The sequence below is a fragment of the Orcinus orca genome, chromosome 3 (genome assembly GCF_937001465.1).
Source record: "Orcinus orca chromosome 3, mOrcOrc1.1, whole genome shotgun sequence".
Classification (NCBI taxonomy): Eukaryota; Metazoa; Chordata; class Mammalia; order Artiodactyla; family Delphinidae; genus Orcinus; species Orcinus orca.
Window position 1 is genome coordinate 38,158,708 of NC_064561.1, and position 25,417 is coordinate 38,184,124.

General features: G+C 48.0%; 1 protein-coding gene across 1 annotated transcript; it reads right to left on the minus strand.

Moving 5' to 3' along the window:
• Positions 1-1,844: 1,844 nt before the first annotated feature.
• On the minus strand, positions 1,845-7,894 carry FABP6 (fatty acid binding protein 6). The gene is made up of 4 exons (XM_004285251.3): positions 7,767-7,894; positions 6,462-6,637; positions 4,418-4,507; positions 1,845-1,955 (listed from the first exon to the last, which is right to left on the minus strand). The coding sequence occupies exons 1-4, from the start codon at positions 7,831-7,833 to the stop codon at positions 1,902-1,904; spliced, it is 387 nt and encodes a 128-aa protein (XP_004285299.1). The 5' UTR covers positions 7,834-7,894; the 3' UTR covers positions 1,845-1,901.
• Positions 7,895-25,417: the final 17,523 nt, after the last annotated feature.

Consider the following 25,417-nt stretch of genomic DNA (forward strand, 5'->3'; position numbering starts at 1 on the left):
TCTCTTCTCTGCATCTATGAGTTTTTGTTTTATTTTGAAATCATACGATATTTGTCTTTCTCCATCTGACTTATTTCACATAACATAATACCTTCAAGGTCCATCTGTGTTGTCACAAATGGCAGGATTTCGTTCTTTTTTATGGCTGAATAGTATTCCTGTGTGTGTGTGTATGTGTGTGTGTGTGTGTGTGTGTGTGTGTGTGAGACAGAGAGAGAGAGCGAGAGAGAGACATGTTCTTTATCCATTCATCCACTGATGGACACTTAGATAATTCAACTCTTACAGTGAGTGCATTCTTCTCTTTTCAAGGAGTCCTGCAGGATTTTTGATTAGGGAAGGAGAGAGTTTCCCATTTGATGCTACTGGCTCTTGTAAGGTTCTTACGCTTTTCACTAAGGGAGGCCTCAAAGTCATGGCTGTGGCAGCAGAATCCAGCTAGAAGTCAACATTGTTCAGCTTTGACTTTTTTAAGTAGTCCTAGTCTATTTATGGCAAATGATGTTGGCTTTCCATGTATATAAGTGATATAAAGTTTCCATTGTAGTAAAAATAAGTGAGTTGCCATAGAGAAAAATATGGGGTAAGAAGAAGTCAGGGTGGGGCTTCCCTGGTGGCGCAGTGGTTGAGAGTCCGCCTGCCGATGCAGGGGATGCGGGTTCGTGCCCCAGTCCGGGAGGATCCCACATGCCGCAGAGCGGCTGGGCCCATAAGTCCATGGCCGCTGAGCCTGCGCATCCAGAGCCTGTGCTCCGCAATGGGAGAGGCCACAACAGTGAGAGGCCCGCAAAAAAAAAAAAAGTCAGGGTGGGGACTTCCCTGGCTGTCCAGTGGTTAAGACTCCATGCTTCCACTGCAGGGGGCACGGGTTTGATCCCTGGTCCAGAACTAAAGATTCTGCATGCTGCATGGCACGGCCAAAAAAAGTAATAAAATAGAAGTTAGGGTGGTACCCGGATGGGGAATACTCCCAAGGAGTATGAAAGAGGAGAATGAAAAAAAGCACATCAGGATTAGCGATTATCTAGCCACGGGACAGGCAGACCTCCCTCCTCTTCTTCCATGCCCCGGACAGACGCTGTAATCAGGCAGGGATGCCTGCTCAGTCCAAATGCTGCCTCAGAATCCTTCCTGATGCAGGGCTCCAGGCACCTACCAGGGGATCAGAGTGACCCTTCTGACCACCTTTCCCAGCCCACTGCAGCTTCTCCAAGTTTCTCCCAGGCCCCCCTGTCTAAGCCCTACTCTGACAGCTCGCTTCCTGCCTGGCACTCCCATAACCCCTTTGCCATCTCATAGACTCCCATTTCTCCTCAGTCCCTCATTGGTCCTCCTGGCCCCCTCTTGTACCAGCAGGTAAACTGAAACCCGAAGGAACGACTCCACAGCAGATTAGCAGAGAGCCACAGCCATGCTGAAACACCTTCCCTGGCTAAGCCCTGGTGGGTGCATCCCAGTGTCCGTGCAGCCTCGGGACCCAGCAGCGGGGAGCCCTTCCCCGCCTTCCTGTGGCCCATCTGAGAGTCAGTGTGCCACCCCTCCGAGGTGATATTTGTCTCTTGAAAGGATGGTCTCCGCGCAGAATGTGGATGGCAGGCTGGGGCGAGGGGTCCACAGAAGTGTGCCCGCCATGCATCCTGAGCACCGCCTTTGCCCTCTCCCCGGGGCCAGGGGTCTTCCGTCCATACCCGTCTCCCTCTGCCATGACACAGGTCCCACAGAGATCTCAGGGCCAAGGTGTGGCCTGTGTAGCCATCGTCAGGGGTTTCCCACCCCCACCAGCCAGAACTGCCCCAAGACAGCAGAGAACAAAGGCAGAGGCTCTGGAAGGAGCAGAATGTCTGTTGTTACATCAGCTTTATTGGTGGCTTTGCGGCCCCCGCGGAGCCCTGCCTACTAGCTCAGGCCAGCCTCTTGCTCACGCGCTCGTAGGACACACCTGCAACGGTGGAGACCTGGAAGAAGCAGCAGGAACAGGGGGTGTCAGTGCAGGGGCCCCAAGGTGACCAGCTTCCAGTCCCAGCCCTGAGTGGGAGTGAGCCTGCTGCACTGCTTCTCTGGGCCTCAGTTTCCCAATTTGTTACAGGACTCATTGTGTGGACTCTGCATGGCCAAAGTGCTAACAGATGTTGGCGTGATGTGGCTTTTCGTGGGATAATCTTCCACCCATCTGTCCATATCCGTTCACCCATGCCAGGCGCATCTGCACGACACCAAGCTTGTCCCCATTGTACAGATGAGAAAACTGAAGGTTAGAGAAATCAGTCACCCCTCTAAGCCTGAGGGGCCATGCTCACCCTCTGCACCATTTAGCATTTATGGGGCCCCTGTGCTCGGTGATGGGAAGATACATTCTCTGTCCTCAGGAAGTGTAAGCATTCATGGAAGAGGCTGCAAGAGGAGACTGTTCGGCCAAGGCCCACTGTGTGTGGTGCCCTGGGCTCAAGGCCAAGACACGCTGTCTTGGGATGTGTGCGTAGCATCAGTTGGTCCAGATCCCCAGCAGAGGAAAGCAGCTTTCTTGTGAGGAGGGGTGGGTGGCAAATGGAGTTTGGTGGAAGCAGTTTTGTCAAAGGGCAGCAGTGTGAAGTGATGTGTGATTTGCATATGGGACGGATGGAAGATGAAGTGGAGGGGGAGGCTGGGGAGGAGGCTGGGGCACGGTCTAGAGGAGAGGTGATGAGAGAAGGGGTGCTGGTGGTGGGTGGAGATGGGAGGAGGGGTGCTTGCAAAATGCACCCATGTTGGTGGAGAAGAAGGGAGGTATCCAGAATGATTCTGGGCCTACGGAGTTGGGAGATCTGCAACCAAGACGGCTTGTCTCTGGTGCCTAGTCTGTGTGCATGTGCATTTGCGTGTGTGCATGCCTGCGCCTGCCTGCGTGTGTGCGTGTGCGTGCGTGTGTATAATGGCCCTGAACTCTGGGCTCTGCTCACACCATATAGGCTCCATGGTCAGGCGCCTCTAGGAATTAGGAAACGGGTTTGTTCCATTTGGGAAGATCAGTTCAGTTGGGCACAAATGTGCTCCATTCTCCTGCCCTGTGTTCTCCCTGCACTCCTTACAGGCTGGGGAGCTTTGCCTCTAGCTTTCATCAGGTTCTCCAAAGGTTGATTTCCATCCAAAAGAAAATGTATAGTCACTTATGTCACACACACACACATTTATATACATGCATACATATATGTATATATATGTGTGTGTATATATATACACATACACATAGATATATTTTTAAAACACTGTACATCTATTTATTTTTATATATGTATATTTTTTAACTAAAATGAAGGGGAGAAAGAAGACCCGTTGGCCTGGGAAGAGCAGGCAGAGAATTTAGAAGTCAGCTGATGCGATCTGCCTCCACCACAAAGTAGCTGTGTGACCTTGGGCAAGTTACTCGTGTCTCTGAGACTCTATGGCTTCTCTGTAAAATGGGAGTAATGCGAGGGCACTGAGCCTCTTGGGCCACGTGCTCCTTTTCTCTAGACTGGGCTTGAGATGAGGAAAACAAGGAAACAAGGGAGAGATTGAGAGACAGAGAGAGAGGACAGGGGGAGGCAAACCCTGCTTTCCTCATCACTTCCCTTCTGGAGAGGCTTGGGGAGGACAGACCAGACCTCCCCCAGGGGGACTCTAGCCCAGGACACAGGCTCACGAAGGGGGAATGACATGTAGAAACGCCTTCCTTTTCCTCTTAACCTCACACCGTTTCTTTCACCTGGGGAAAACTTTGGAGCCCCAGGGAGAAGAGAGGGATGTGAGACGAGGGCCCTCCAGGGCAGCACCTCCAACCTGTGTTTACAGAGAATGGCGTGTGGGAGGGGTCAGTCCACAGGTGTGTGAGTTGTCCCTGTCAGCGTTTCAATAAATGTTTAATTAGTTGGCAACGTTTGCTAGACTGGAAATTTCACTTGGAAGTGCCAATTTCCAGCTTCTCTTGAAACACCAGAACATCTAGCAGCAAGGGCCTAAAGTCCCTTGTGGAAGTGGAATGGCGATGGCTACCCTTGCAGGGCCCACCCAGACTACCCACTTCATTCACACTCTGGGAGGGGTCCAGACATGCATCCCTGCGGTGGCCGAGCGTGGGCACTGGAGTCAGACTGCCCAGAGCCAAATCCCTGCTCTGTCAAAAAAGCTCTGTGCCCTCCGGCCAATCACTTAGCCATCCCGTGTCTCAGTTACCTCACATGCAAAATGGGGATAAAAATCCTTACCTAACAGGGTGATTGTGAAGGTCAAATGAGGTCATGTGCACCCAGTGCTCAGCACAGAGCCTGGCCCATGGTTGGGCGGGTGGGGGGGGGGGTGTTGCCCATAAAGCCAGCTGCCCAGAGGACCACCTCTTGGGGGCCGCAGCTGGGGGCAGAAAAGCATTCTCATCGATTTTGCCAGGAACCAGTGGGACACTCACCTCCACCAGCTTGCCATCCACGATCTCCGCAGTGTAGTTGTAGTGGGGGAAGTTCACCACCACCTTCCCACCCTCCATCTGCACAGTGGCCTGGAAGGGAAGCAAAACACAGAGTTGCAGAGCACCCCCCAAACACAGGCCAGCCCCTCAGGGATGAAGGGCCTGCTTGCAGCCTCAGCAATCACCCTTTGGGAATTAATTTACCCTATAGACATCTGATTACATATATCCAAAGATACAGATAACCTGTGCAAGTCACTGAACCTTTCTGTGCCTCGGTTTTGTTTGTTTATTTATCTTTATTTATTTAGTTAGTTTTGGCTGCGTTGGGTCTTCTTTGTTGCACATGGACTTTTTCTAGTTGCAGCGAGTGGGTGCTACTCTTGGTTGCAGTGCGCGGACTCTCATTGCGGTTGCTTCTCTTGTTGCGGAGCACGGGCTCTAGGTGTGCGGGCTTCAGTAGTTGTTGCGCACAGGCTTGGTTGCTCCGCGGCACGTGGGACCGTCCCGGACCAGGGCTCGAACCCGTGTCCCCTGCATTGGCAGGCGGATTCTTAACCACTGCGCCACCAGGGAAGTCCCTGTGCCTCGGTTTTCTCATCTCTAAAATAGGGGTAGTAACTGTACCTACTTCCTGGAGTTACGGGGAGGATTAAATGACTTACTATGATACATATAAAGTGCTTAGAGCAGTGCCTGGCTTGGTGTTGAGCACCCCTTGTTAACTATGCAGTCAGTTATGATCATCATTTTTAGAATGATGCTAATGTCATCCAAGGGTGTTGATTGCAGCATTGTTTGTAATACAGTGCTGTATTATCCACTGGTAAATAACCTAAAAATCTATCAATGAGGGAGTGGTAAATAAATGATAGCATTTCCATACTATAGGATACTGTACCACCATTAAAAAAGAAGAGGCAAGTCAATATGTGCTGACACAGAAAGACATCTGTGAGAAATTGTTAAATTTTTAAAATACCCAAGTGGCAGAATATGAATATTATGACTACGTATCCTCCACCTTGGCAGCCTAGAAGCCTGAAGGAGCAAAGTACTCTCTTGGCCAGGGTTGGAGGCTACAGAGGGGAATGGGTGGAAGACCTGGGGGACCAGTCTGGGTAGGAAGGGACAAACAACCACCTTTCAATTCTTTGCTACCCAAGACTGCGGTTTCAAACCCAGATGAGTCTGGTTCTAGGGCCTGGGCAATTAATCTCTAGGCCACGCTGGAGGCAGCATTAAAATGTGGTTATGGAGGCTTCCCTGGTGGTGCAGTGGTTAAGAATCCACCTGCCAACACAGGGGACACGGGTTCAAGCCCTGGTTCGGGAAGATCCCATGTGGCGTGGAGCAACTAAGCCTGTGCGCCACAACTACTGAGCCTGCGCTCTAGAGCCCGCGAGCCACAACTGCTGAAGCCCATGGGCCACAACTACCAAAGCCCGCACGCCTAGAGCCCGTGCTCCGCAACAAGAGAAGCCACCACAGTGAGAAGCCCGTGCACTGCAATGAAGAGTGGCCCCTGCTCGCTGCAACTAGAGAAAGCCCACATGCAGCAATGAAGACCCAGTGCAGCCAAAAATAAATAAATAAAAATAAATTAATTAAAAAAAAATGTGGTTATGCTCTACGGAACCAGACTGCCTGGTTATGCAGGCCCGCCCCTGCTGTGGGATCCAGGCAGCTATTTCATCCTATGACTCAGCCCAACTCCCCCATCTGTAAAACGGGCCAGTAATTGTAGCGACCTCACGGGCTTACCTGCATTAAGATGTGTGACAGATCCAGCAAGTGTCTGGGATATATGTGTGAAGGATTCAGCAAATGTTAACAATTTTTACTATCATGATAGTGTCCGTTATTGACGGTAGCATTAAAAACTAGGAGAGGCTAAACTGCCAAGTAACTCAAGCTGTTAAAGCTGGAGGCTAGACTCGAGAAGAAGCCTCAGCTCGGGGAGCAGCCCCCAGGGACATGGTGGGGACCAAGAAGTCAGCCAGAGTCCTGGTGAAGGAGGGAGGGGTGGCCAGCTGCCTCTCACCTTGAACTTCTTGCCCATCACGGTCTCCATGTCGCACTCTTTGCCGATGGTGAAATTGTTGGTAATGGAGGGGCCCCCGGGGTAGTTCTGGGACCAGGTGAAGTTCTGCCCGTCCTGCTGCACCTCTGAGATAGTCTTGAGGTCGCGACCCTTTTCAATCCTGTCGCTGGGGAGCCCTGGGCCAGGGGACAAGCAGAGTGGCCATGTAAGAGCTGCCTACGACTTGTGGCTTTGGGCACGAGCTTGCCTCCCCTACGGCAGGCTAGCCTCACAGTCGAGCACAAGCCCCATGTCGTGAGCCATGTGGCTTGGGCAAGTCACTGTCTCTCCCAGCCTCAGTGTTTTCATCCAAAAAATGGGGATAATAAGACCCATTTCACAGGGCTGTTGCAAGGATTAAATTACAGTGTTTGTGTCTGGTAAAACTGCTGGCATATAGTTAAGAATAAATAATAGCTGCTCTTCTGATAGTAGTAGAACAGAAATTTGCCAACCTCACAAATTTCTAAAATGAATGAGACCTTCAAGACTGTCTTGAAATGCTCTTGTTTTACAGATAAAGATTGCTACATCTAGACTGTTGTAGGTGAAACCAAGTCACTGTTCCTTCAGGGCCAGTCCTAGTGATTGACTCAGAAGTGATTGACTCTTGCCTTCCCAAGGCCCCAGGGCACACGGATCCCGCTCTTGGGGGCCATTTCCTACCAGGAGGTAGTAGGCCCTGGTCCCCTGGGGCTGTCCTCAATCTAGAAAACTGCACTGCCTCACACTTAGCTAGCACACCAAGATTTCTGCAGGATTGTCAAGTCCACTGTCTCTTTGGTTCTTCACAACCAGTGCTGCAAATCAAACAGAAGAGTGGGGTCTTTGATCTCCACCCAGAGTGCCTAGCACTGTAAGAGGCCCCCGTTTGCTCAGTGACTTAGTGAACGAGTGGCTTGTCAAACCTGATCTCTGTGCTCCCACCCCTTGGTCACCTCTCCCCAGGCAGGATGTGGTGACACCACTCATCATCTCATCCTCGGGTCCAGGGGGTCTAATGACATCTGCCACTGATGCACAGTGTGACCTCGGGCAAGTCTTGCTGAGGCACCCCATCAGTAACATTGGGTTGGCCTGCGTGTAGCAAGCATTCAGTAAATGTTTGAATGAATAAACCAATCAACTCTCCACCTCACCCATGACTGGCTGTGTGACCTTGCACGAGTCACTCAACTTCTCTGAGCCTTGCAGACTTTGGGTTTCCTGTGCAGAGCTGGCCGTGACAGCCCAGCCCCAGGAAGGTGCTTTCAGGAGCTCACTCACCCAGGCGCTTCATGAACTCGTCATAGTTGTTCTCGCTCTCCATCTCATACTTGCCGGTGAAGGACATGCTGCCGGAGAGCTGGAGGCTCAGGAGAAGAAGGATGAGGAAGCAGGGCTGCGGCGCTGAGGGGTCTGGTGCCTCAGCTTATAAACCCTCCCAGATGCTGAGGCTCAGCCCCAAAGTCACCCCACTTCTCCTTCTCACCCCTGAAGAGGAAGCACCGGCAATTTTATGATGTAGGCAGGCAGCAGAAACCTGAGGTTATTCACCCTGGGGACTCGTTGGCTGGAATCCCATTGCCACTGGCAAGGCCAGGGCCAGCTCTGCCACAGTGTTTGAGGTGTCATCCACCTCTACCCAGCCCTCCCTCTATCCACGCTCCCATCTTCCCTCATTTACTCAGTCACCCCTGCATTCATCGACCAAAGTGCCTCGGGCACCTCATTTTGGGGCCAGCACTGAGGAAGCAGTGAGACATACCCCCTTCCCAAAACAGCCTCCAGTCTGGTCCAGGGACAAAACACACCTGCAGGGAACCCCTGTGCAAGCAGGATGGGATGTGTCCCGAGAGACGTGCAGATCTGGGGCCTGGGGCCTAGGGGAGGAGTGATGGTGTCCAGCTGGCTGGTGTACCTTTGCATAGGAGATGGCATTTAATACAGGTCTTGAAGGAATTTGGATGTTTACAGAAGTGGTAAGGTTGGAAGACACTGAGAATGGAGGCAGGTAACGTTCTAAGTTGAGGGAACAATGTGATGAAGGTGGGAAGGGCCACAATGAAAGGAAACAATGTGCTGCAGCAAAGAGCACTTGAAGGAGAATAGGCACGAGATGGGTGTAGATGGTGCGAGCAAAGGGAAGCAGCTGCCCAAGGGCCCAGGGAGCCGATCAGAGGAGGCAGTGCCAGGCGCGCTGAAGACCTACTATGTGCCAGGCATGGGCTGGGAGCGTGGTGAATTTCACTCTATTCCAGCTTCACCACTGGGAGGGCTAGTAATTCGGCCCCCACTTCCTGTCCCTGTTCTGATTCCGGCACCACTTCACATTAAGGACTCCCATCTCCTCGGTGATAACTCCTGCCCTGCCTGTCTCGTGGGACTGCTCTCTGGATCAAACCGATTGGCCATGAAAGTATGAAGCACTTACAAAGGCCGTCACTCTTATTGTTATAAATAAGGAAAGTTTTGCATCTGTCTCCTTTTCCAGAGTGGGCTCTCCAAGAATCCCCATCATTTCTATCCAAAGCAGAATTCACCACAGTTGCTAACCCCCCAGACCTGGGACTGAGTGGTTTCTGAACTGATGAAACCAGCTTTGCCACATTTTGCCAGTCTGCAATCTCCAATCTTAGAATTCCTCACTCCAACCAGGTGTCTCACTTTAAAAAAACACAAAACCACACACCCACACTTCCCTCACCCACACCTCATCGTGGATTTTCTGATGCTGAATTGTATATATTAAAATTTCATAATTCAGAGCAAGTGACAGTTCTGGCAGAGATGGCCCTTGATAACGGTCGGTAGCTATCCTTCTAGACTTTTAAATGCACACCTATACTTTCTTCTATAAATAAGATTATATTGTTCTGTCATTTCTTTTTCATGTAATGATGTAAGTACACGTGTATATCATTACATAAAGGTATATATGTAATATTTTGGTATATATGTAATATTTTGCGGTACACGGTCCGTGTACCGCAAAAAAAAAAAAAGAAAAAAAGAAAAAACCAAAACATAATTTATGTAACTATTGCCAGGTCTTTAGGTTGTTCCCAGTCTTTTTCTATTATAAATAACTCTGAGATAAACATTCTCATTCACACCCCTTGGTGTACATGTCAGATTATTTACTGAGATTATTTGCTAAGGATAAATTCCTAGACATGCAATTCCTGGAACCAAAGGGGTTTTGTATCTAAAGTTATATATAAACTTATATATAAGTTATATCTATACCCTAATGCCTTTCTCAGAGGCTAGAACAGTTTACACTCCCACCTGGAGCATATGAGAATTTCCCCTCATTGATAATAATGATGAAATAACAATGACAATAATAGCTAACACTTATTGAATATTTATCATGCATTGGGCATGATGCTGAGTGCTCTATATGAATTATATCATTTAATCTTCCAAACAGCTCTATGAAGTAGGTGCCATTATTGTCCCCATTTTGCCAGGGAAGAAACTTGAGGTTCAGAGAAGTTAAGTAACTTGCTCAAAGTCACAGTGCCCCTATGTATAGTTCATATTTACTACCAAGGCAACTTTCTTCATCATTTAAACAGATTTCCAAAAGTCCTCCATAATCCCATTACCCTAACACTATAACTATTTTTACTTTTTTAATTGTCTTCCTGCCTCTTTCATTCCTCTCTCTCCTCTCTCATCCCTGCTTTCTTTCCCACCACTCTAATTATAGCAGGTGTATAATAGCCATAGTCACTATATAATGCAATATTCCATTCTTTTTTTCTTTGCTCGGTATTAGTTTGTAAACACAGTCCCATGTTTCTATTAAGCTGCCATGTTTATTGTTAGAAATGGCTGCATAATGTTTGCTGTTGGACTTTTAGGGGGAGCCCAGGTTACCCCATTAAATGAGAGGCCACAGTGAGCTTCTTTATATGTAGATAATTTTTTAAAAGTATTTCCTTGAGCTAAAGCCCCAGGATGGGATTACAAAGTTATGGGATCTGGAACATTCTTACAGCTCTTAATATGTTTTGCCATGTTGAGACTGAATTGGTTTAGCCCCAGATTGCCTGGGTGCTGAAGTTCTTGGAACTCAGAATTTAGAACATCTTTAGTTGTTTTCCCCCAAACATCCTGCTTCCCAACATCATGAATTGTGCCACTTTGAGATTCTCTTTCTTTCCTCTTTAAACAATCTTTATGGAGGAAAGGATTTTTAATTTTCTGTTTATAAAAGCAATAGTTGTTCATAGTAGATACTTTGGGAAGAACAAAGCACAAATAAACTAAAACCTACCTATAATCCCACCATGGGGTCTTGTTTTTCAGTTGTAAAATTAATACATACTCAGTGTTTAAGAAGACAAAAGCTCAAAGCTGGGTAAAGTCTTATTTCTTCATGGAAACTGAAAACTATCCCATTAATTCTTTTTTTTTTTTTTTTTTTTCGCGGTACGCGGGTCTCTCACTGTTGTGGCCTCTCCCGTTGCGGAGCACAGGCTCCGGACGCGCAGGCTTAGCGGCCATGGCTCATGGGCCCAGCCGCTCCGCGGCATGTGGGATCTTCCCGGACCGGGGCACGAACCCACGTCCCCGGCATCGGCAGGCGGACTCTCAACCACTGCGCCACCAGGGAAGCCCTCCCATTAATTCTTAAAAGGGACTTTCCAAATGGAGAAATCCACTAATAAAAAACATGTCATACCGGTCTGGGCATGGGGAAACAATAGAGCATTTGCCATCTCCCTGTAATTTCACAGAAGTATGGGATGTAGGTTCGATTTAAGATGGTTAAGGAGGCTAGGGAGGCTTAGGGAAAGGGGTGTAGTCTCCCGAAATCCCCTGGGGTCTCTAGGCTCGGAGGAGGTGTGCCCTTTGCAGAATCTCACCTTTATGCCTTGGCCTGCATAGAATGACTGCTCACTTTCCAGCCGTCTTTCCAAATTTGAATTGTCTTTCCAACTCCACCTCCTCCCGGGAGTCTTCTCTGATTACTCCAACCTGTAGATTGTCCTTTACTGGAATCCCCCAGGTGTATACCAGCTGCTTGTAATCGCTCAGGGGGAAACCTGGGCTTGTGAGTCACAGTATTAGCCCTGAGACTTCAGACACACAATCTTTAGTCATTCAAAAAATACTGAGTACCTACTGTTCACTAGATTCTGGAACTACCAAGTATCTGTCCTCAAATCTTGTGAGAGAACCAGCCTAGTAAACAGGCAATTGTAACACGGTGTGATAACTGAGATAAAGTCTGTAACATTGGGGTATTGTGGGAAAACAGAGGCATCACCCTGGTCACCTCTTAAGGGTCAGGGAAGGCGGACGTGAGAAAGATTGGCAAATAAGCCAAATCCTTAATTTACTCATTATTAAATGGGGATAAAAATACCTGTTTTCCAGGATTTTAGTGAGATAATCAGTATATCAATAAAGGGCTTAGCATAGGATCTAGTATTTTGTAGCTGCTCATTGAATGATACTGTTATTCCCACTCATCGGCAGTTTGTCCAGCCTATCTGCCTACTGTTTTGAATTATTCATTGTAGCATTAACTTAACTCTTCACAAAGTATGTCTTTTATCTCCCAATTAGATTTTTTTTTTTTGACCACGCGGCATGTGCATCTTAGTTGCCCAACCAGGGATTGAACCCATGCCCCCTGCAATGGAAATGCAGAGTCTTAACCACTGGACCACCAGGGAAGTCCCTCCCAATTAGATTATAACCCCTTTAAGGAAAGAGGCTGCATTTCATACTTCCTTATGGCTGTGCAGCTAGTAGGCACTGGGATCCCTCTGATTTTGTTTTATTTGTTCAGATCAGTCTGGAATAGGCTGTGAGACAGTTTTTCAAATGTGATCTTTATCATACACTGCAGAGGGTGCAGGAGGGGAGGGCTTGTGAAAAACGGAAACCTCTGGGCCCTGACCCACAGGAGTTCTGATTTGGTAGGCCTGGTGGGGCCCTGGAATCTGCATCTGACAAGTTCCCTGCTGGTTGTGCTGCAGCTACCCTGAGAAGCTCCAGGCCAGCAGACGTGGGCAGGAGCTGGCAGATGGGCTCTCCAGAACCCCAATTAAGTCCCTTTCCCATCGACTTCCTTGTGCATGGTCAGAACCTTTTTCTCCTTAGTAGCTCATCCAAAGCCAGCGTCAAGGGCAGGATGGGAGTGGCAAGGGTGTGGGAAAGGACAGCCTTGGCACTGAGACACCTGACTCAGCTGTGCTCCCTTTCACTGGAGTTTATGTGTGAATTTTACCCTCCAACCCTCCTCCCGTCCACACCCTCTCTCTCTCCCTCTTCAACTGGGGTTCACCTATTTGCTCAGACACTCATTATTGAGAACCTTCCAAGAGGGGTAAATGAACTCAAACTGCCTCCCTATCACAGTGAGGTTTTATGGGGCAGTTGAACCAATAGAGCAGCTATACCCCATGGAGATAAAGAATGGCCCCAAGGCTAATCTCCCGGGGCCATCCCAGCTTCCCACCTGGACTCTGGCTCCTGCCTCAAATCAGCCACCATTATTCTAAGAGTAACTAGTGAAGAAAGTAGGAAATGCAGGTGCTGGAGTCCGTGGTTGGAAGAGGAACCCTTGACCTCTCCCTGACCTCCCCACCCCAGGACTTTCCAGAGCCGTGGGTGTAGTAATTGATCCATCAGTGTTATACTGGGTTGGCCAAAAATTTCGTTGGGGTTTTTCCATAACACCTTACAGTAAAACCCAAACAAACTTTTTGGCCAATCCTCTAGATTCCTTGATCAAACTCCCCTTCCTCTTCTTTCCTCAGCCAAGGATCTGAAATGCTAATGGGGGCTGATCCTGGAGGATCGATGGGACCTCTGATGGTAGTTTATTCCAGGATGATTCGCCTAGCTGTGCTCTCAAGGGTCAGAGACTAAGAAATTCAGCATTCCCTTGGAAAGTCCAGTTGGCACTTTATTTATCCACAATTAGAAATTAGAATTAGAATTTTAAAATTGGAAGAGATAGAGACTCAGAGGTCAGCCTGCCTGGGTTTGAATCCTAGCTCTGCTACTTGCTGGCTGTGTATGCAAGGGCAAGTTAACTATCTTCCTGTGTTTCAGTTTTCCCATCTGCAAAATGGAGATAATAATTGCCTCTAACTTAAAGGGTTGTTATGAGTATTAAATGAGTTAACTTCTGTAAAGCATTTTTTCAGAGCCTGGCCGAGTATATAAGAGCATGTTAAGTAAATGTTGCTGGGGCAGGCTGGCTGTGCAGCTTCAGCCCCACTGTGTCTGGTCACCAGCTTTGCAGTGGCAATTATCCCCATCATTGCAAAGCATCAGATGACCCCGAGTTCAGTCCTCAGTCTTGTCTTTTCTGTAAGCCCTCACTTCCGTGGTGATGTCATCCAGTCCATGGCTTTAAATCTCATCTGTATGCTGATGACTCCCAGATATTTTCCCCATCTCAGACCTCCCCTCTGGACTTACATCCAACTGCCCACCTAACAGCTGCACTTCATGTCTTATGCCATCTCAAAGTTTGACAGGTCCAAAACTGTTCTTCAGCCCTCAACAAAGTCAGCTCCTCTCATGGCCTTCTGCATCTCAGATAATGAGGAATCCCAGCAGCCAGCCTCTGCTGTGCACCTGCAGTATGCTAAATGCTTTCCATAAATTATCACCCAATTTTCCCCACCAGTCTATTGGATAGGTCCTGATAGTATTCCCACTGTATAAATGAGTAAACAGGCTCAGAAATGTCACAGTTAGTTGACTGAGGAAGCGGTTTAGCTTCAGGTCTTGCGCTCATGAACTCTAACTAAATGCAGCAATTGGATTAGGATGCAGCCTCCAGAACCAGCCAGGCTCTTGGAGACCATTATTCCTCCTGCAGTACTTAGCAAGTGATCCCAAAGTGCCAGACACTGTGCTAAGTGCTCTACACATGGCATCTCATTTAATCCCTGCAACAAATTTCCAAGAAAGCTGTCATTATCCCTATTTACTGAAAAGAAAGGCTAGGCTCAGAAAGGTTAGGTGACTTGTTCAAGGTCACACAGCTTGTTGATGCGGCTTGGATTTGAACTCAGTTTTCTCTGACCTGAAGTGCTACTTGCCACCACTATGGGTATCGCTGGTTCTCTGACGAAAAGCAGAATGCCAGTCTCTGGCTCTAATGTCAGAGTTATAACCCACATATTCGTTCATTCAAAATACATTTACTGAGCACCTGGCTGTGTTAGGGAAGGAAGATATGCAGCAGAATAGAAGATAGTCCCCACCCCCATTGAATGAATCTCCTAGCCTCACAGCTCATCCCCTTTCCCCCAGTTCATCCCCTTCTCTAAGCCTCACTTCCTTTCCTATCCAGCCCATGGCTGCTTCACTTCTTTCACTAGGATCCTCAATGTCCTTTGGCCACCTTGACTTCCCAGGTCCCATCTTTGGACCAAAAAAAAAGTGTCTTTCTACCTCCCATCTCCAGGACTGCTGGCTACAACCAGAAGAAAAGGCATGGGTTCGGGGGGTGCACATCACCACAGATTCATGGTCCGCCCTCAGCCAGGTTTTGAACAGCTCAGTGGTACTCCCCTTCATCAGTGGGTGGTTCTCAACCTCACTTTCCATGCCAACTACCCTTATCAAGTCTTCTACATCACTCCCACTGCCCACCTGCTCACCGCAGCCCCAGCCATCGCTTTAATGGCCATATAGCAATGCACTGTATGGATATATCACAACTTCTTCAACCAGTCCCCTGTTATTGGATAGTCAGGTTAGGTAGGGAAAAGTGCACACGTGACTAGGAAACACCACCATGTGGAGAAAACAAAAACAAAAACATTATTCAAGATCATATATTAACATGAATGCAGTTGACAATGCAAGGGATTAGGGGCACAGACCCTCTGTATAGTTGAAAATCCATGAAAAACTTTTAGTTCCCCCCTGTATCTGTGGTTCCTCTGCATTTGCAGATTAACTAACTGCAGATTGTGTAGTACCATAGTATTTACTGTTTTTAAAAATCTGCATATAATTGGAGGCAGGTAGTTCAATCCCCTGTTGTTCAAGGGTCAACTGTGGTATTACTTGAGGTGAGTAGGGTGGGGCTGAAGATCTTCTGGAAGTTCATGGATTACAAACCAGTGGAGGACAGTGACCTCAGAGTCAGTGCCCAGAGAGGAGATGGGAAGTCCTGTAGCCACTGGTCTGCAAGGCAGCCTTCTCACTGGGGACAGTCTTTGCCACACATGGAAAACCCTTATTTCCTGCTTCTGCTCTGTCTCTGCCCGCTCCACTCCCTTTTTTTTTTTTTTTTTCCCCGGTACGTGGGCCTCTCACTGTTGTGGCCTCTCCCGTTGCGGAGCACAGGCTCCAGACGCGCAGGCTCAGCGGCCATGGCTCACGGGCCCAGCCGCTCCGCGGCATGTGGGATCCTCCCGGACCGGGGCACGAACCCGTGTCCCCTGCATCGGCAGGCAGACTCTCAACCACTGCGCCACCAGGGAAGCCCTCCACTCCCTATTTTTGAGCTAATGGAATGTCTGACTGTTGTAGACAAAGCCCTTTGGGTTGCAAGTAAAGAAACCCACTTGATCCAGCGTAGGCCAAAAGGGGAGCTTACTAGGTTACAGCACACATAATTGCTGCTATCTGACCTTTTTGACCTATAAAAACAACAATTTCATATAATTCAACCTAATATTTTAAGGATGCAGGGGCAACTCGGAGAACCCAAGGGGAAATAGAGGGCTTCATGAGGAACTAGAGGAATCTCTCTCTCTCTCTCCCCCTCCCCCTCTCTTCATCTTCATCTTCTCTCTTTTTCAACTTGATTCTGCACAGACGCCCTTTCTCTGCTGTCCATGTGCTCGCAGACAACAGGGCCTTCAAAACACGCAACAGAAGCTGAGTCAGGAGAGAGATAATCTGATTGGTCTGTCACGAGTCAAGTGTCCGCCTCTGGTCCAATCAGCTGTGGGCAGGGAGGCCGAGCTCTTCATTGCAAGCAATGGAAACTGATTTGAGCAGAAAATAAATTTATTGTGAGGATATCAATTAGATCACAGAATTTTCAGGCTTGGAAAACAAGTAGGGACGAGAGTGGACAAACAGCTAGAACCATAGCCACAATCACATCACAGAAATGGTTTTGTGAGGATCCCGCTGCCAGTACCACCAAAAGCTGGACTGGGCAGTTTGTAGCCCTTACCAACAGCGGTACTGCATACTGGCACTGCAGCCACCATTCCCCTGGGCACTGGACATGGCCCCCACCACCACCAGAATGGATTCCCTTGCCCCTGCTTCTTCGCATTGCAAGCTGCAGAGAAAATGTCTTTGTGAGAATGTCTGATTGGTGGCGCCCAAGTCACAGGCAGGCACTTCGTTGCCACGTAATGGGGTGATGAGAAGATGAGTATTTGGCTTTCTCAGCCTCATACTGGAAGGTGGGGTCCATGCAGTGAGGAGTTCTCTGAACAGAGACAGGGTGCAGATGCTCTGCCCCACCAATGGGGTCCTGAGGTACCACCTCAGCAATCAGGACCAGCTGTTCTGTGTAGAGAGGGACAGTGTTTGAAGAAGGGATTGTGGCATGGCAGATGATGGAAAGGTGTCCACGACAGTGACTATCCCCAAAGATCACGTGCTGTGCCCTCCATGAAGCCTTTTTCTCCACGCATCTAGCCCACCCAGGTCTGGCTCTCTTTTGCTTAGAATCTGCATAGGAGGGTGTGGGATTCAATCGTTACCATTGTTTTTCTATCTGAGATGTAAGCAGCTGGAGGGCAGGAAACTGGCCTTATGTTTCTGTGTGACCTGTATGTCAGCTGAGCCAGGGCAGGCCTGTCTTTTTTTTTTTTTTTTTTTTTAAATTATTTATTTGGTTGCACCAGGTCTTAGTTGGGGCAGGTGGGCTCCTTAGTTGCAGCTTGTGGGCTCCTTAGTTGTGGCATGCGAACTCTTAGTTGCAGCATGCATGTGAGATCTAGTTCCCTGACTAGGGATCAAACCCTGGCCCCCTGTATTGGGACCGTGGAGTCCACTGCACCACCAGGTAAGTCCCGAGGCCTGTCTTAAGGGGCTTTACAGGTACGTGTTGGGTGACTTGGGGCTCTTTCAGATATAAGTACAGACACTGATTCTTGGTGACTAGCAAAAAAGTGGGAGTGGATTTCTTGGAAGGTATAGGGTAGCTCATAGAAGGGATGGAAAAGCTAAACCACCAGACCTCCCGACAGCCCATAGCACTAGAGAGCAAGAAGGAAGGAAGAGACAGACCCCATGGGGCACTGCCATCCAGTGAATCATCTTCAACCACCCTCCATCCTTATAGCCCTGCACCTGAGACTCCAATTTCCAGCTCAACCAATTACTGGCTGTATCACTTGGACACGTTACTTAACCTGTTTGAGATTTCCGTTTGGCAGAATGGGGCTAACAATTAAACCTGCCTCCTAGAGACATGGGGGGACTGGATAACTCAGTACATGAAGGTACTTAGGAAGGGGCCTGGCACCTAGCAAATACTTCACAGATGCTAGCTAATAAAAAAAAAGTACCAAGAGACAAAGTTCAATTGGCCTAGCTAGGTTGTATGCAACTCCTGGGGGTGGGCGGAGCCTCTTGATTGACAGTCCCGTGAAGACCCATGTGCCGAGGGGGAGGGGTAGCTCTTCAAGGAACGTGGAAGGAACATGGAGAGGCTCATACAGAGGAAGGGGAAATGCATGCCGGGCAGGCGAGAACCCTAAGTCCTCTCTATAACTTCTCAACACCCCAGAACTGGGCATGCCCACCCCCATATCTCCTGGTCTGATCCTTGGTGGGGCCATAGCCAGCAAGGAGGAGGAAGCAAGGGAGGTAGATCCAACAACATCCAAACAACCTCACCTCCAAACTTACAACCAGAGCACCGCATGACTCTTAAAAATATTGCTTCAGGCCAAAGTCAGATGCCGAAAGGTCTTCATCCAGTTCCTGTGCAATTATTCATTGCCGCTTCTCCTGCCGCAGGCTAACCGTGATTAATTCCTGTGGCAGCCCTAGGAATCACTCCTAATGAATTTCTGATGAATTCATTTGGTGTTAATGCAGTGTGTAATTCCGCAGGACACTCATTATAATTTAGCCTTATTAAGTTATTGGGAACTACTATTGCTCTAAGCTCATAAGCAGGAGAAAAGTAATTATCCGGAGTAGGCAGTTAAATTATGAAAAGGATTGGACATTCAGAGGAGGCCAGGAAGTGGCCACTCCTATTTTTTTTCTCCTTGGGGTGTACTGCTCTACAGAGAGGAATGGGCTGTATGGGTCCTTGAACTAAGACGTGAGTGCCCTTCCTGACTTTATATTCTGAAATGTCAGAGCTGTGCAGGCTGCAGCTGGCATGGTGGGATTTTAAGGACCATCCAAAGGTGGCCTTGCCCCCCACATGGTCTATTCCACTTGCCTACTGCTTGGGTCTGAAATTCCATCATAGGGATGGATTCCTTTGCATCAGAGGCCCTGCTGCAGGTTGAAAGATGACCTATGGCACACCTCAGAGTTCACAAGGCAGTCACAGGTAAGTTATCTCATCTGATCATCACAGCATTCCAATTATTGTCATTATACCTCCTTGACAAATAAGAGACTGAGGTTCACACAGGTGACACGACTTGCCCAAGGTCGCTGGGTGCCAGAGCTGGGAACAGAACCCATGTCTCCCACCCCCAGGTGAGTTAGCTCTTCAGCTCACCTCTCATTTACTGCCTGGCATGCTTTTCCTGCACATGACTCATACTGCCACCTAGATCAGACCTTCCTTGAGGTGGGAGCTGTTTCTGTGATCCCCTTCACCTATTTGACTGGCCTTGGTTCAGAGGATGGGCTGCAAGACTCCCTTGCTAAGGGTAGGTCAGGGCTCCTGAAGACACCTGGAAGATTCCATCCTGCACAAGTTGATTTCATGTCTCCTTTCCCCACTTCTCCCTGAAGTTTTCTCTTTATTCTCACTTTCTTACAACCAACTTCATACTTTTGGCTAAAATGTAGATTAAAGTCTTTTTTAGGTTTGAAATCATTTTCTCCTGCTGATAAAAGTAACATATGTTTTTGCATAAAATTCTAAAAAATGAAGAAAAGCCTAAAAACCTATAAGGATCATCTGTAATCCCATCACTCAGATATAACTATTGTTTACAAGTTGGTGTATGTATCCTTCCAGACCTTATTGGCACACGTAAATATACAATGCCAACCTTTTACCCAGAATGAGATTGTATCATATGTGCTATTTTAGAACTTGCATTTCCTTAAACTTAGAAATAGGAAATTTCTATAGAGACACAGATGTAGAGAACAAACTTATGGGGGGAAAGCTGGGGTGGTGGTGGTGGTAGGATGAATTGGGAGATTGGGATTGACATATATACACTAATGTATAAAATAGATAATAAGAACCTGCCGTATAAAAAATAAATAAAATTCAAAAAAAAAAGAAATAGGAAATTTCTGGAAGACGAATTTACATTATCAGATGATAAATAAAAACTAATGTAACAAAAATATCCTTGGTAGGACTTCCCTGGTGGTCCAGTGGTTAAGACGCTGCACTTCCACTGCAGGGGGTGAGGGTTCAATCCCTGGTCAGGGAAGTTCCATGTGCCGTGAGGTGTGGCCAAAAAAAAAAAAAAAAAAATTCCTTGGTAACTCCTCTGGTTTATGGGAAGATACAAGAAGGGGGATTGAGAGAATAAAGTCCAAATAACCTCATATGCAAGACAGAAAGGAAATTTGCTTATTGCTACCTTATCTTCCAAAACGTCATTTAGGGACTTCCCTGGTGGTCCAGTGGTTAGGACTCCGCGCTTTCACTGCTGAGGGGCCCGGGTTCGATCCCTGATCGGGGAACTAAGATCCCACAAGCCATAGCGCAGCCCCAAAAAAAAGAAACCAAACATCTTGTTTCTCAGTCTGATGCAGGAGTTTGGCATGAGAAGACCAGTGGATGGAAGATGAAGGCCTAAGTGCAGAGTCACTTGGCACTGGGGGTCAGGGTGAGTGGACAGGGCTGTGGAGTGCAGAGGTGAACCCAGGGGCCCGACATGGCCCTTGCCCACCTCCCTGGCCTCATTTTCTGTCGCACGCTGACTCTCTGCTGCAGACTTATGGTCACTGGAATCTCCTACACTCACTATGCTGTTTTGCACCTCCGTGCCTTTGCATACACTTGTCTCTCTACCTAGAGTGCCCACTGCCATAAATGGTGAAAATTCACTTTCATGCAATGTCCAGGTCAAGTGTTTGCCTCTGAGGAAAGCCAGAAGAGGCCCTTGGAGGGCAAGCTAGCTTAGGCTTCCTCACAGCATAGGTTTTGTGTCAGTGTAGAAGGAGATGCTGGGCAGGTGTGGGGAGGTTTTCTTTCCCCTTTGAGGGTGGAAGCGAACTTCTCACAGCCTTCCTTGGTGCTGTGTTGAGTTCAGCCACCATGACTATGGAGCTGCACATCCAGGTCACACTGGAATTGTCCTCCTGCCTCCTGGGCCATGTTCTGGTCTGCAAGTCCCTCTTTCCTATCTCTATCCAGAACTTTCTGTCAGTCCCAGGTGAGGTGCTTTTGGCCTCTGCCAGTGGCTTCTCACTGCAGCCAAGGAGCCCCTCAGAGCTGTATGTTTGTTACAGCTATTCAGACGTGGGCAGGAATAGGTAAATTCACGTTGACATTAACGTGACCAGTGTTTGTCTCTGTGCTTCTCTGTATAAAAATGCACGTGGCCCAGGTGCGTTTATGTCTGTGGTACTGTATACAGGAATTGCATGCATGTGTAACAAAGTATGTGTAGGTCCCCCTGTATCTGTATGTAGAAGGATACATGCTTCCTTTGTGTATGGGTGTGTATCACTGTGTATACGTGTGGAGTATTATTATGTGCTTGTATATACATGCAAAGCAGAGTGCACATGTGCTCAGCTTTGGATCTGTTTGTTCACAGGTATGTGAGAGTGTTTATTTACTGAAGGGAGGGTAGATATTAGTTGGATGCCTTAGACTTCAAGCAAAAACAAACAAACTACCCTCCCCAAACAATAAATAAGTTTTATCTCTCATGACTGGAATTCCAGAGGTGGGGAGGGAGGACTCTCAAGTTGACTGATTGCCTCGATCAATAATGTCTTTAAGGGCCCGTCCACATCTCCACTTTGCTTAATTCTGCATCCTCACGGTCACAAAACGACTGCAGTGTTTCCATATCCCACACTCAGACATGAAGAATCCAGCGACTGATAAACGCATATTTGCTTCTAGGGTGACTTTCCTAAGAATGAGGAAGTTTTCCCAGAAGCCCAATCCTACCTCCCCCCGTGTCTCATTGGCTAGAACTAAATGTTGCCAAAGCTAAACCCATCTTGGAGGGGATGAGACCACCAAGTTTGGTTTAGACTCATCAGGATCCCTCTCCTGGAACTGAGGATGGTATCAGCCTTTCAAAGCACGAGGCTGCTTGGAGGAAGGGTAGTCTAGTACAGGGAATCACCTGGTATTCCTGTGGTTAGGACTCTGGGCTTTCACTGCTGAGGGTCTGGGTTCTATCCCTGGTCGGGGAATCCTGCAAGCTGTGTGGCATGACCAAAAAAAAGGAAGTGCCTAGTACAAAGGTATGTGCATGTATGCACACATATCACACATGTTTGTGTACACGGGTTTGTATACATGAACATAAGTGAGTATGTAATATGTATGGGTGTTTCAATGACCTATTGTTGCATAACAAACTATTGCAAAACATACTGCCTTAAGGCAACTATTTAAAGTTTTATTTATTATTTCCCATCATTCTGTGGGTCAGAAATTTGGGCAGGGTGTGGCTGGGTGGTCATTTGCACCAAATGGCATCATCGGCGGTCACTCACAAAGCTACATTCCACTAGTAGCTAGGCTGAGCTAGAAGGTCTAAGAAGGCTTCCCTCCTGTTTCTGACATGTTAGTGCACATCAGTATGGCTCCCCTCTCTCTGTATATGAATAGCTTGGGCTTCCTCACAGCATGGTAGTCTCAGAATGGTTGCAGTTCTTTCGTGGCAGCTGACTTCCAACAAGGAGGAAGTAAAAGCTGCCAGTGCTCTTAGAGCCTGGATTCAGAAATCTCAGAATGTTGCTTCTCCACAAACATTCAAGAGGAAGGGAATAGAATTTACCTGCTGATAGGTAAGGCAGCATGCACGTGCAGAGAAGAAAAGAATTAATGGCAGCCATCTTTAGAAATGATCTACCACAGCAGGAGTATGTCTTGAATATGAGGGTGAGTGTATCTGAGTGTGTGCAGTTTGTGTGTGTGCGTTTTAAGGATTGTGGGTTATGTGTAGGTGGCAGTGTGTATGTAAGTGTGCAGGTGTGTATATAAGTGTCAGTTTACACATGCATGCCTGCTTATGTGCATATATGCACAGGCAGGTGGGTAAGTATGCGTGGAGAAAAGTGCATATACACACAAGGAAGTGTGCACATGTGTGCAGGTGTAAGCGTCTGCCTGAGCCAGGGGCCTGCGTATGTGTGCATACATAGAGGGAAAGTTGATGGGGTGGACCTGCCGGGGTGTGGCCTTCCTGAGACTGCAAATCCTGGCCAAGGGTAACAATCTAATCTTTACTGGGAACTTGTCCTTGACTGGAAGGCCTTGGGTTCTGAGCCAGGCAGAAGACTCAGGCCTTATCATAAACTAAAACCACACTGCTGGCAGTGGAGGAGGAGACCTGCCACATTTTTTGATTCCCCGGAGCCTGCCGTTTTCTACTTGGGACACCACTGGTCTCCAACAGCCAATAGGAAAGCTTAGCTGCCATACTGCCTCCCTCCGTGATCCCCACCCCAGCCCCACCCGTGGGGCTGTAAACCTCAGGACCGGACTTCAGAGAGACCAGGAAGCGGAGCTCAAGGCTGCTGGCAGGGTGAGGCCTCCTACCCCAGGTAGGCCCTGAGCCCTTGGCTTCTCTTTCACTCTCTACAGCGCATTTCCCAGTAAAGACAGTATGGCGGGGGCAGGAAGCAGGGAGGGAAAGGCCTGACACTGCGACTCCCCTATGGAATTTCATTCTATCTCCACAGTGAGCTCTGAAGCAAGGACTTTGTGGGTCTTTTTATAGATGAGGGAAAGAATGCTTGGAAAGGGAGAGAGACTTCCCCACAGTCACACCCCTTATAAAGAGCAGAGGTGGGATTTGAACTCCATTCGGCCCCATTCCAGAGTTCACACTCTGTCAAACAGGAACACAGATGTCCAAACATCTTGAAGGAGAGAAATAACTCCTCAACCTGCAAAACATGAAAGCACAGTTCAGGCTCAATGAGGAGCCAGGTATTCGGCTAGAATTGTTTTTTTTACTGCCCACAGATCATCTCTCAACATTGATTAAAGCCATTCAGGGGTTACCCATTGCTATGAGGATAACGTTTAAAGCCAGTCTCCTTATTGCAGCTTACAAAGCCCCAAATGGTCTGGCCGCTGCCCACCACCCTTGTCTTCTTTGCTTCGGCCACCCGGGCCTTGTCTTTATTCCTTAAATCTACTTATATATATATATGCCCCTCTCTTTTTAATTTTTTGGCCATGCCACGCAGCATGTGGGATCTTAGTTCCCCAACCAGGGATCGAACCTGTGCCCCCTGCTTTGGAAGCATGGAGTCTTAACCACTGGACCGCCAGGGAAGCCCCATATATATGCCCGTCTCTGCCTCAGGCCTTTGCACCTGCTTGGCCTGCTCTCAGCTTAAAGGTCACTTCCTCTCCTAAGGAAAGGTTCATTTTGTTTAGGTGTGATGATGGTGTTGTGATTAAATTTTTCTTTTTAAAGAGTCCTTATCTTTTAGAGATACATATTTACAGATGAAATAATAAGAGGCCTGGGATTTTCTTTCAAAATAACTGGGTGGAGGTGAAGTGAGGGAGTGGGTGTGGTGCAGAGGCAAAACAAGATTAGCCATGTTGTTCATTGTGGGAGCTGGGTGATGGGTGCATATGGGGTTCATGATAATATATTCTCTATTTCTGTATGTGTTTGAATTCTTTCATAAGAGATTATAAGAGCTTGTCCAAAAATAAATGGGAAAAACAAGTCACTTCCTCAGAAAAGCCTTTCCAACCCAGAGGCTAGGTCAGGTCCCCTTTTCTGTGCTGCCATGTGACCTCTCCTTCACCGCACTTATGCTGAGTGTAATGACATTGTTGGCTAGGTGCGTGTTCACAGTACCTCTCTGCCCCACACACAGCAGAAAGTAGTTATGTCTGCCTAAATCCTGCTTCTGTCCCAGAGCTCATTTGGTGAATAAATCAATGACAAGTGAATGAATGAATGAGTTCAGAGACAGTTCACCATGTGAGCTGGTCTAGAAAAGGCAGCTTCCTAAAGAGAGGGAAGAGGAGAAAGGAGGGGGACAGAGAGGGGAGAAGCATCCCAGCTGGATTCTCTCCAACCCAAATATATTACGTTATATCATATCCTATTATGTTGTATTACATAATTTTTTCTTTGGTCACCATTTCCTTTCATTAAAGAGAGGGGTTTTTTTTCTTATTTTTTATGGCTGCGTTGGGTCTTCGTTGCTGCACGCGGGCTTTCTCTAGTTACGGCGAGCAGGAGCTACTCTTCGCTGTGGTGCGCGGGCTTCTCATCGCGATGGCTTCTGTTGTTGCAGAGCACGGGCTCTAGGTGCTCGGGCTTCAGTAGTTGCGGCACGCGGGCTCTAGAGCACAGGCTCAGTAGTTACGGCGCACGCTTAGTTGCTGTGTGGCATGTGGGTCTTCCTGGACCAGGCCTCAAACCCATGTCCCCTGCATTGGCAGGCGGACTCCCAACCACTGTGCCACCAGGGAAGTCCCTAAAGAGAGTTTTAAAATTAATTTTCAAAACAGGTAACACATGCACGTTTCAATATTCAAGAGTAACAAAAGGGGCTGCAAAGAAAATCTCCCTAGGGAATTCCCTGGT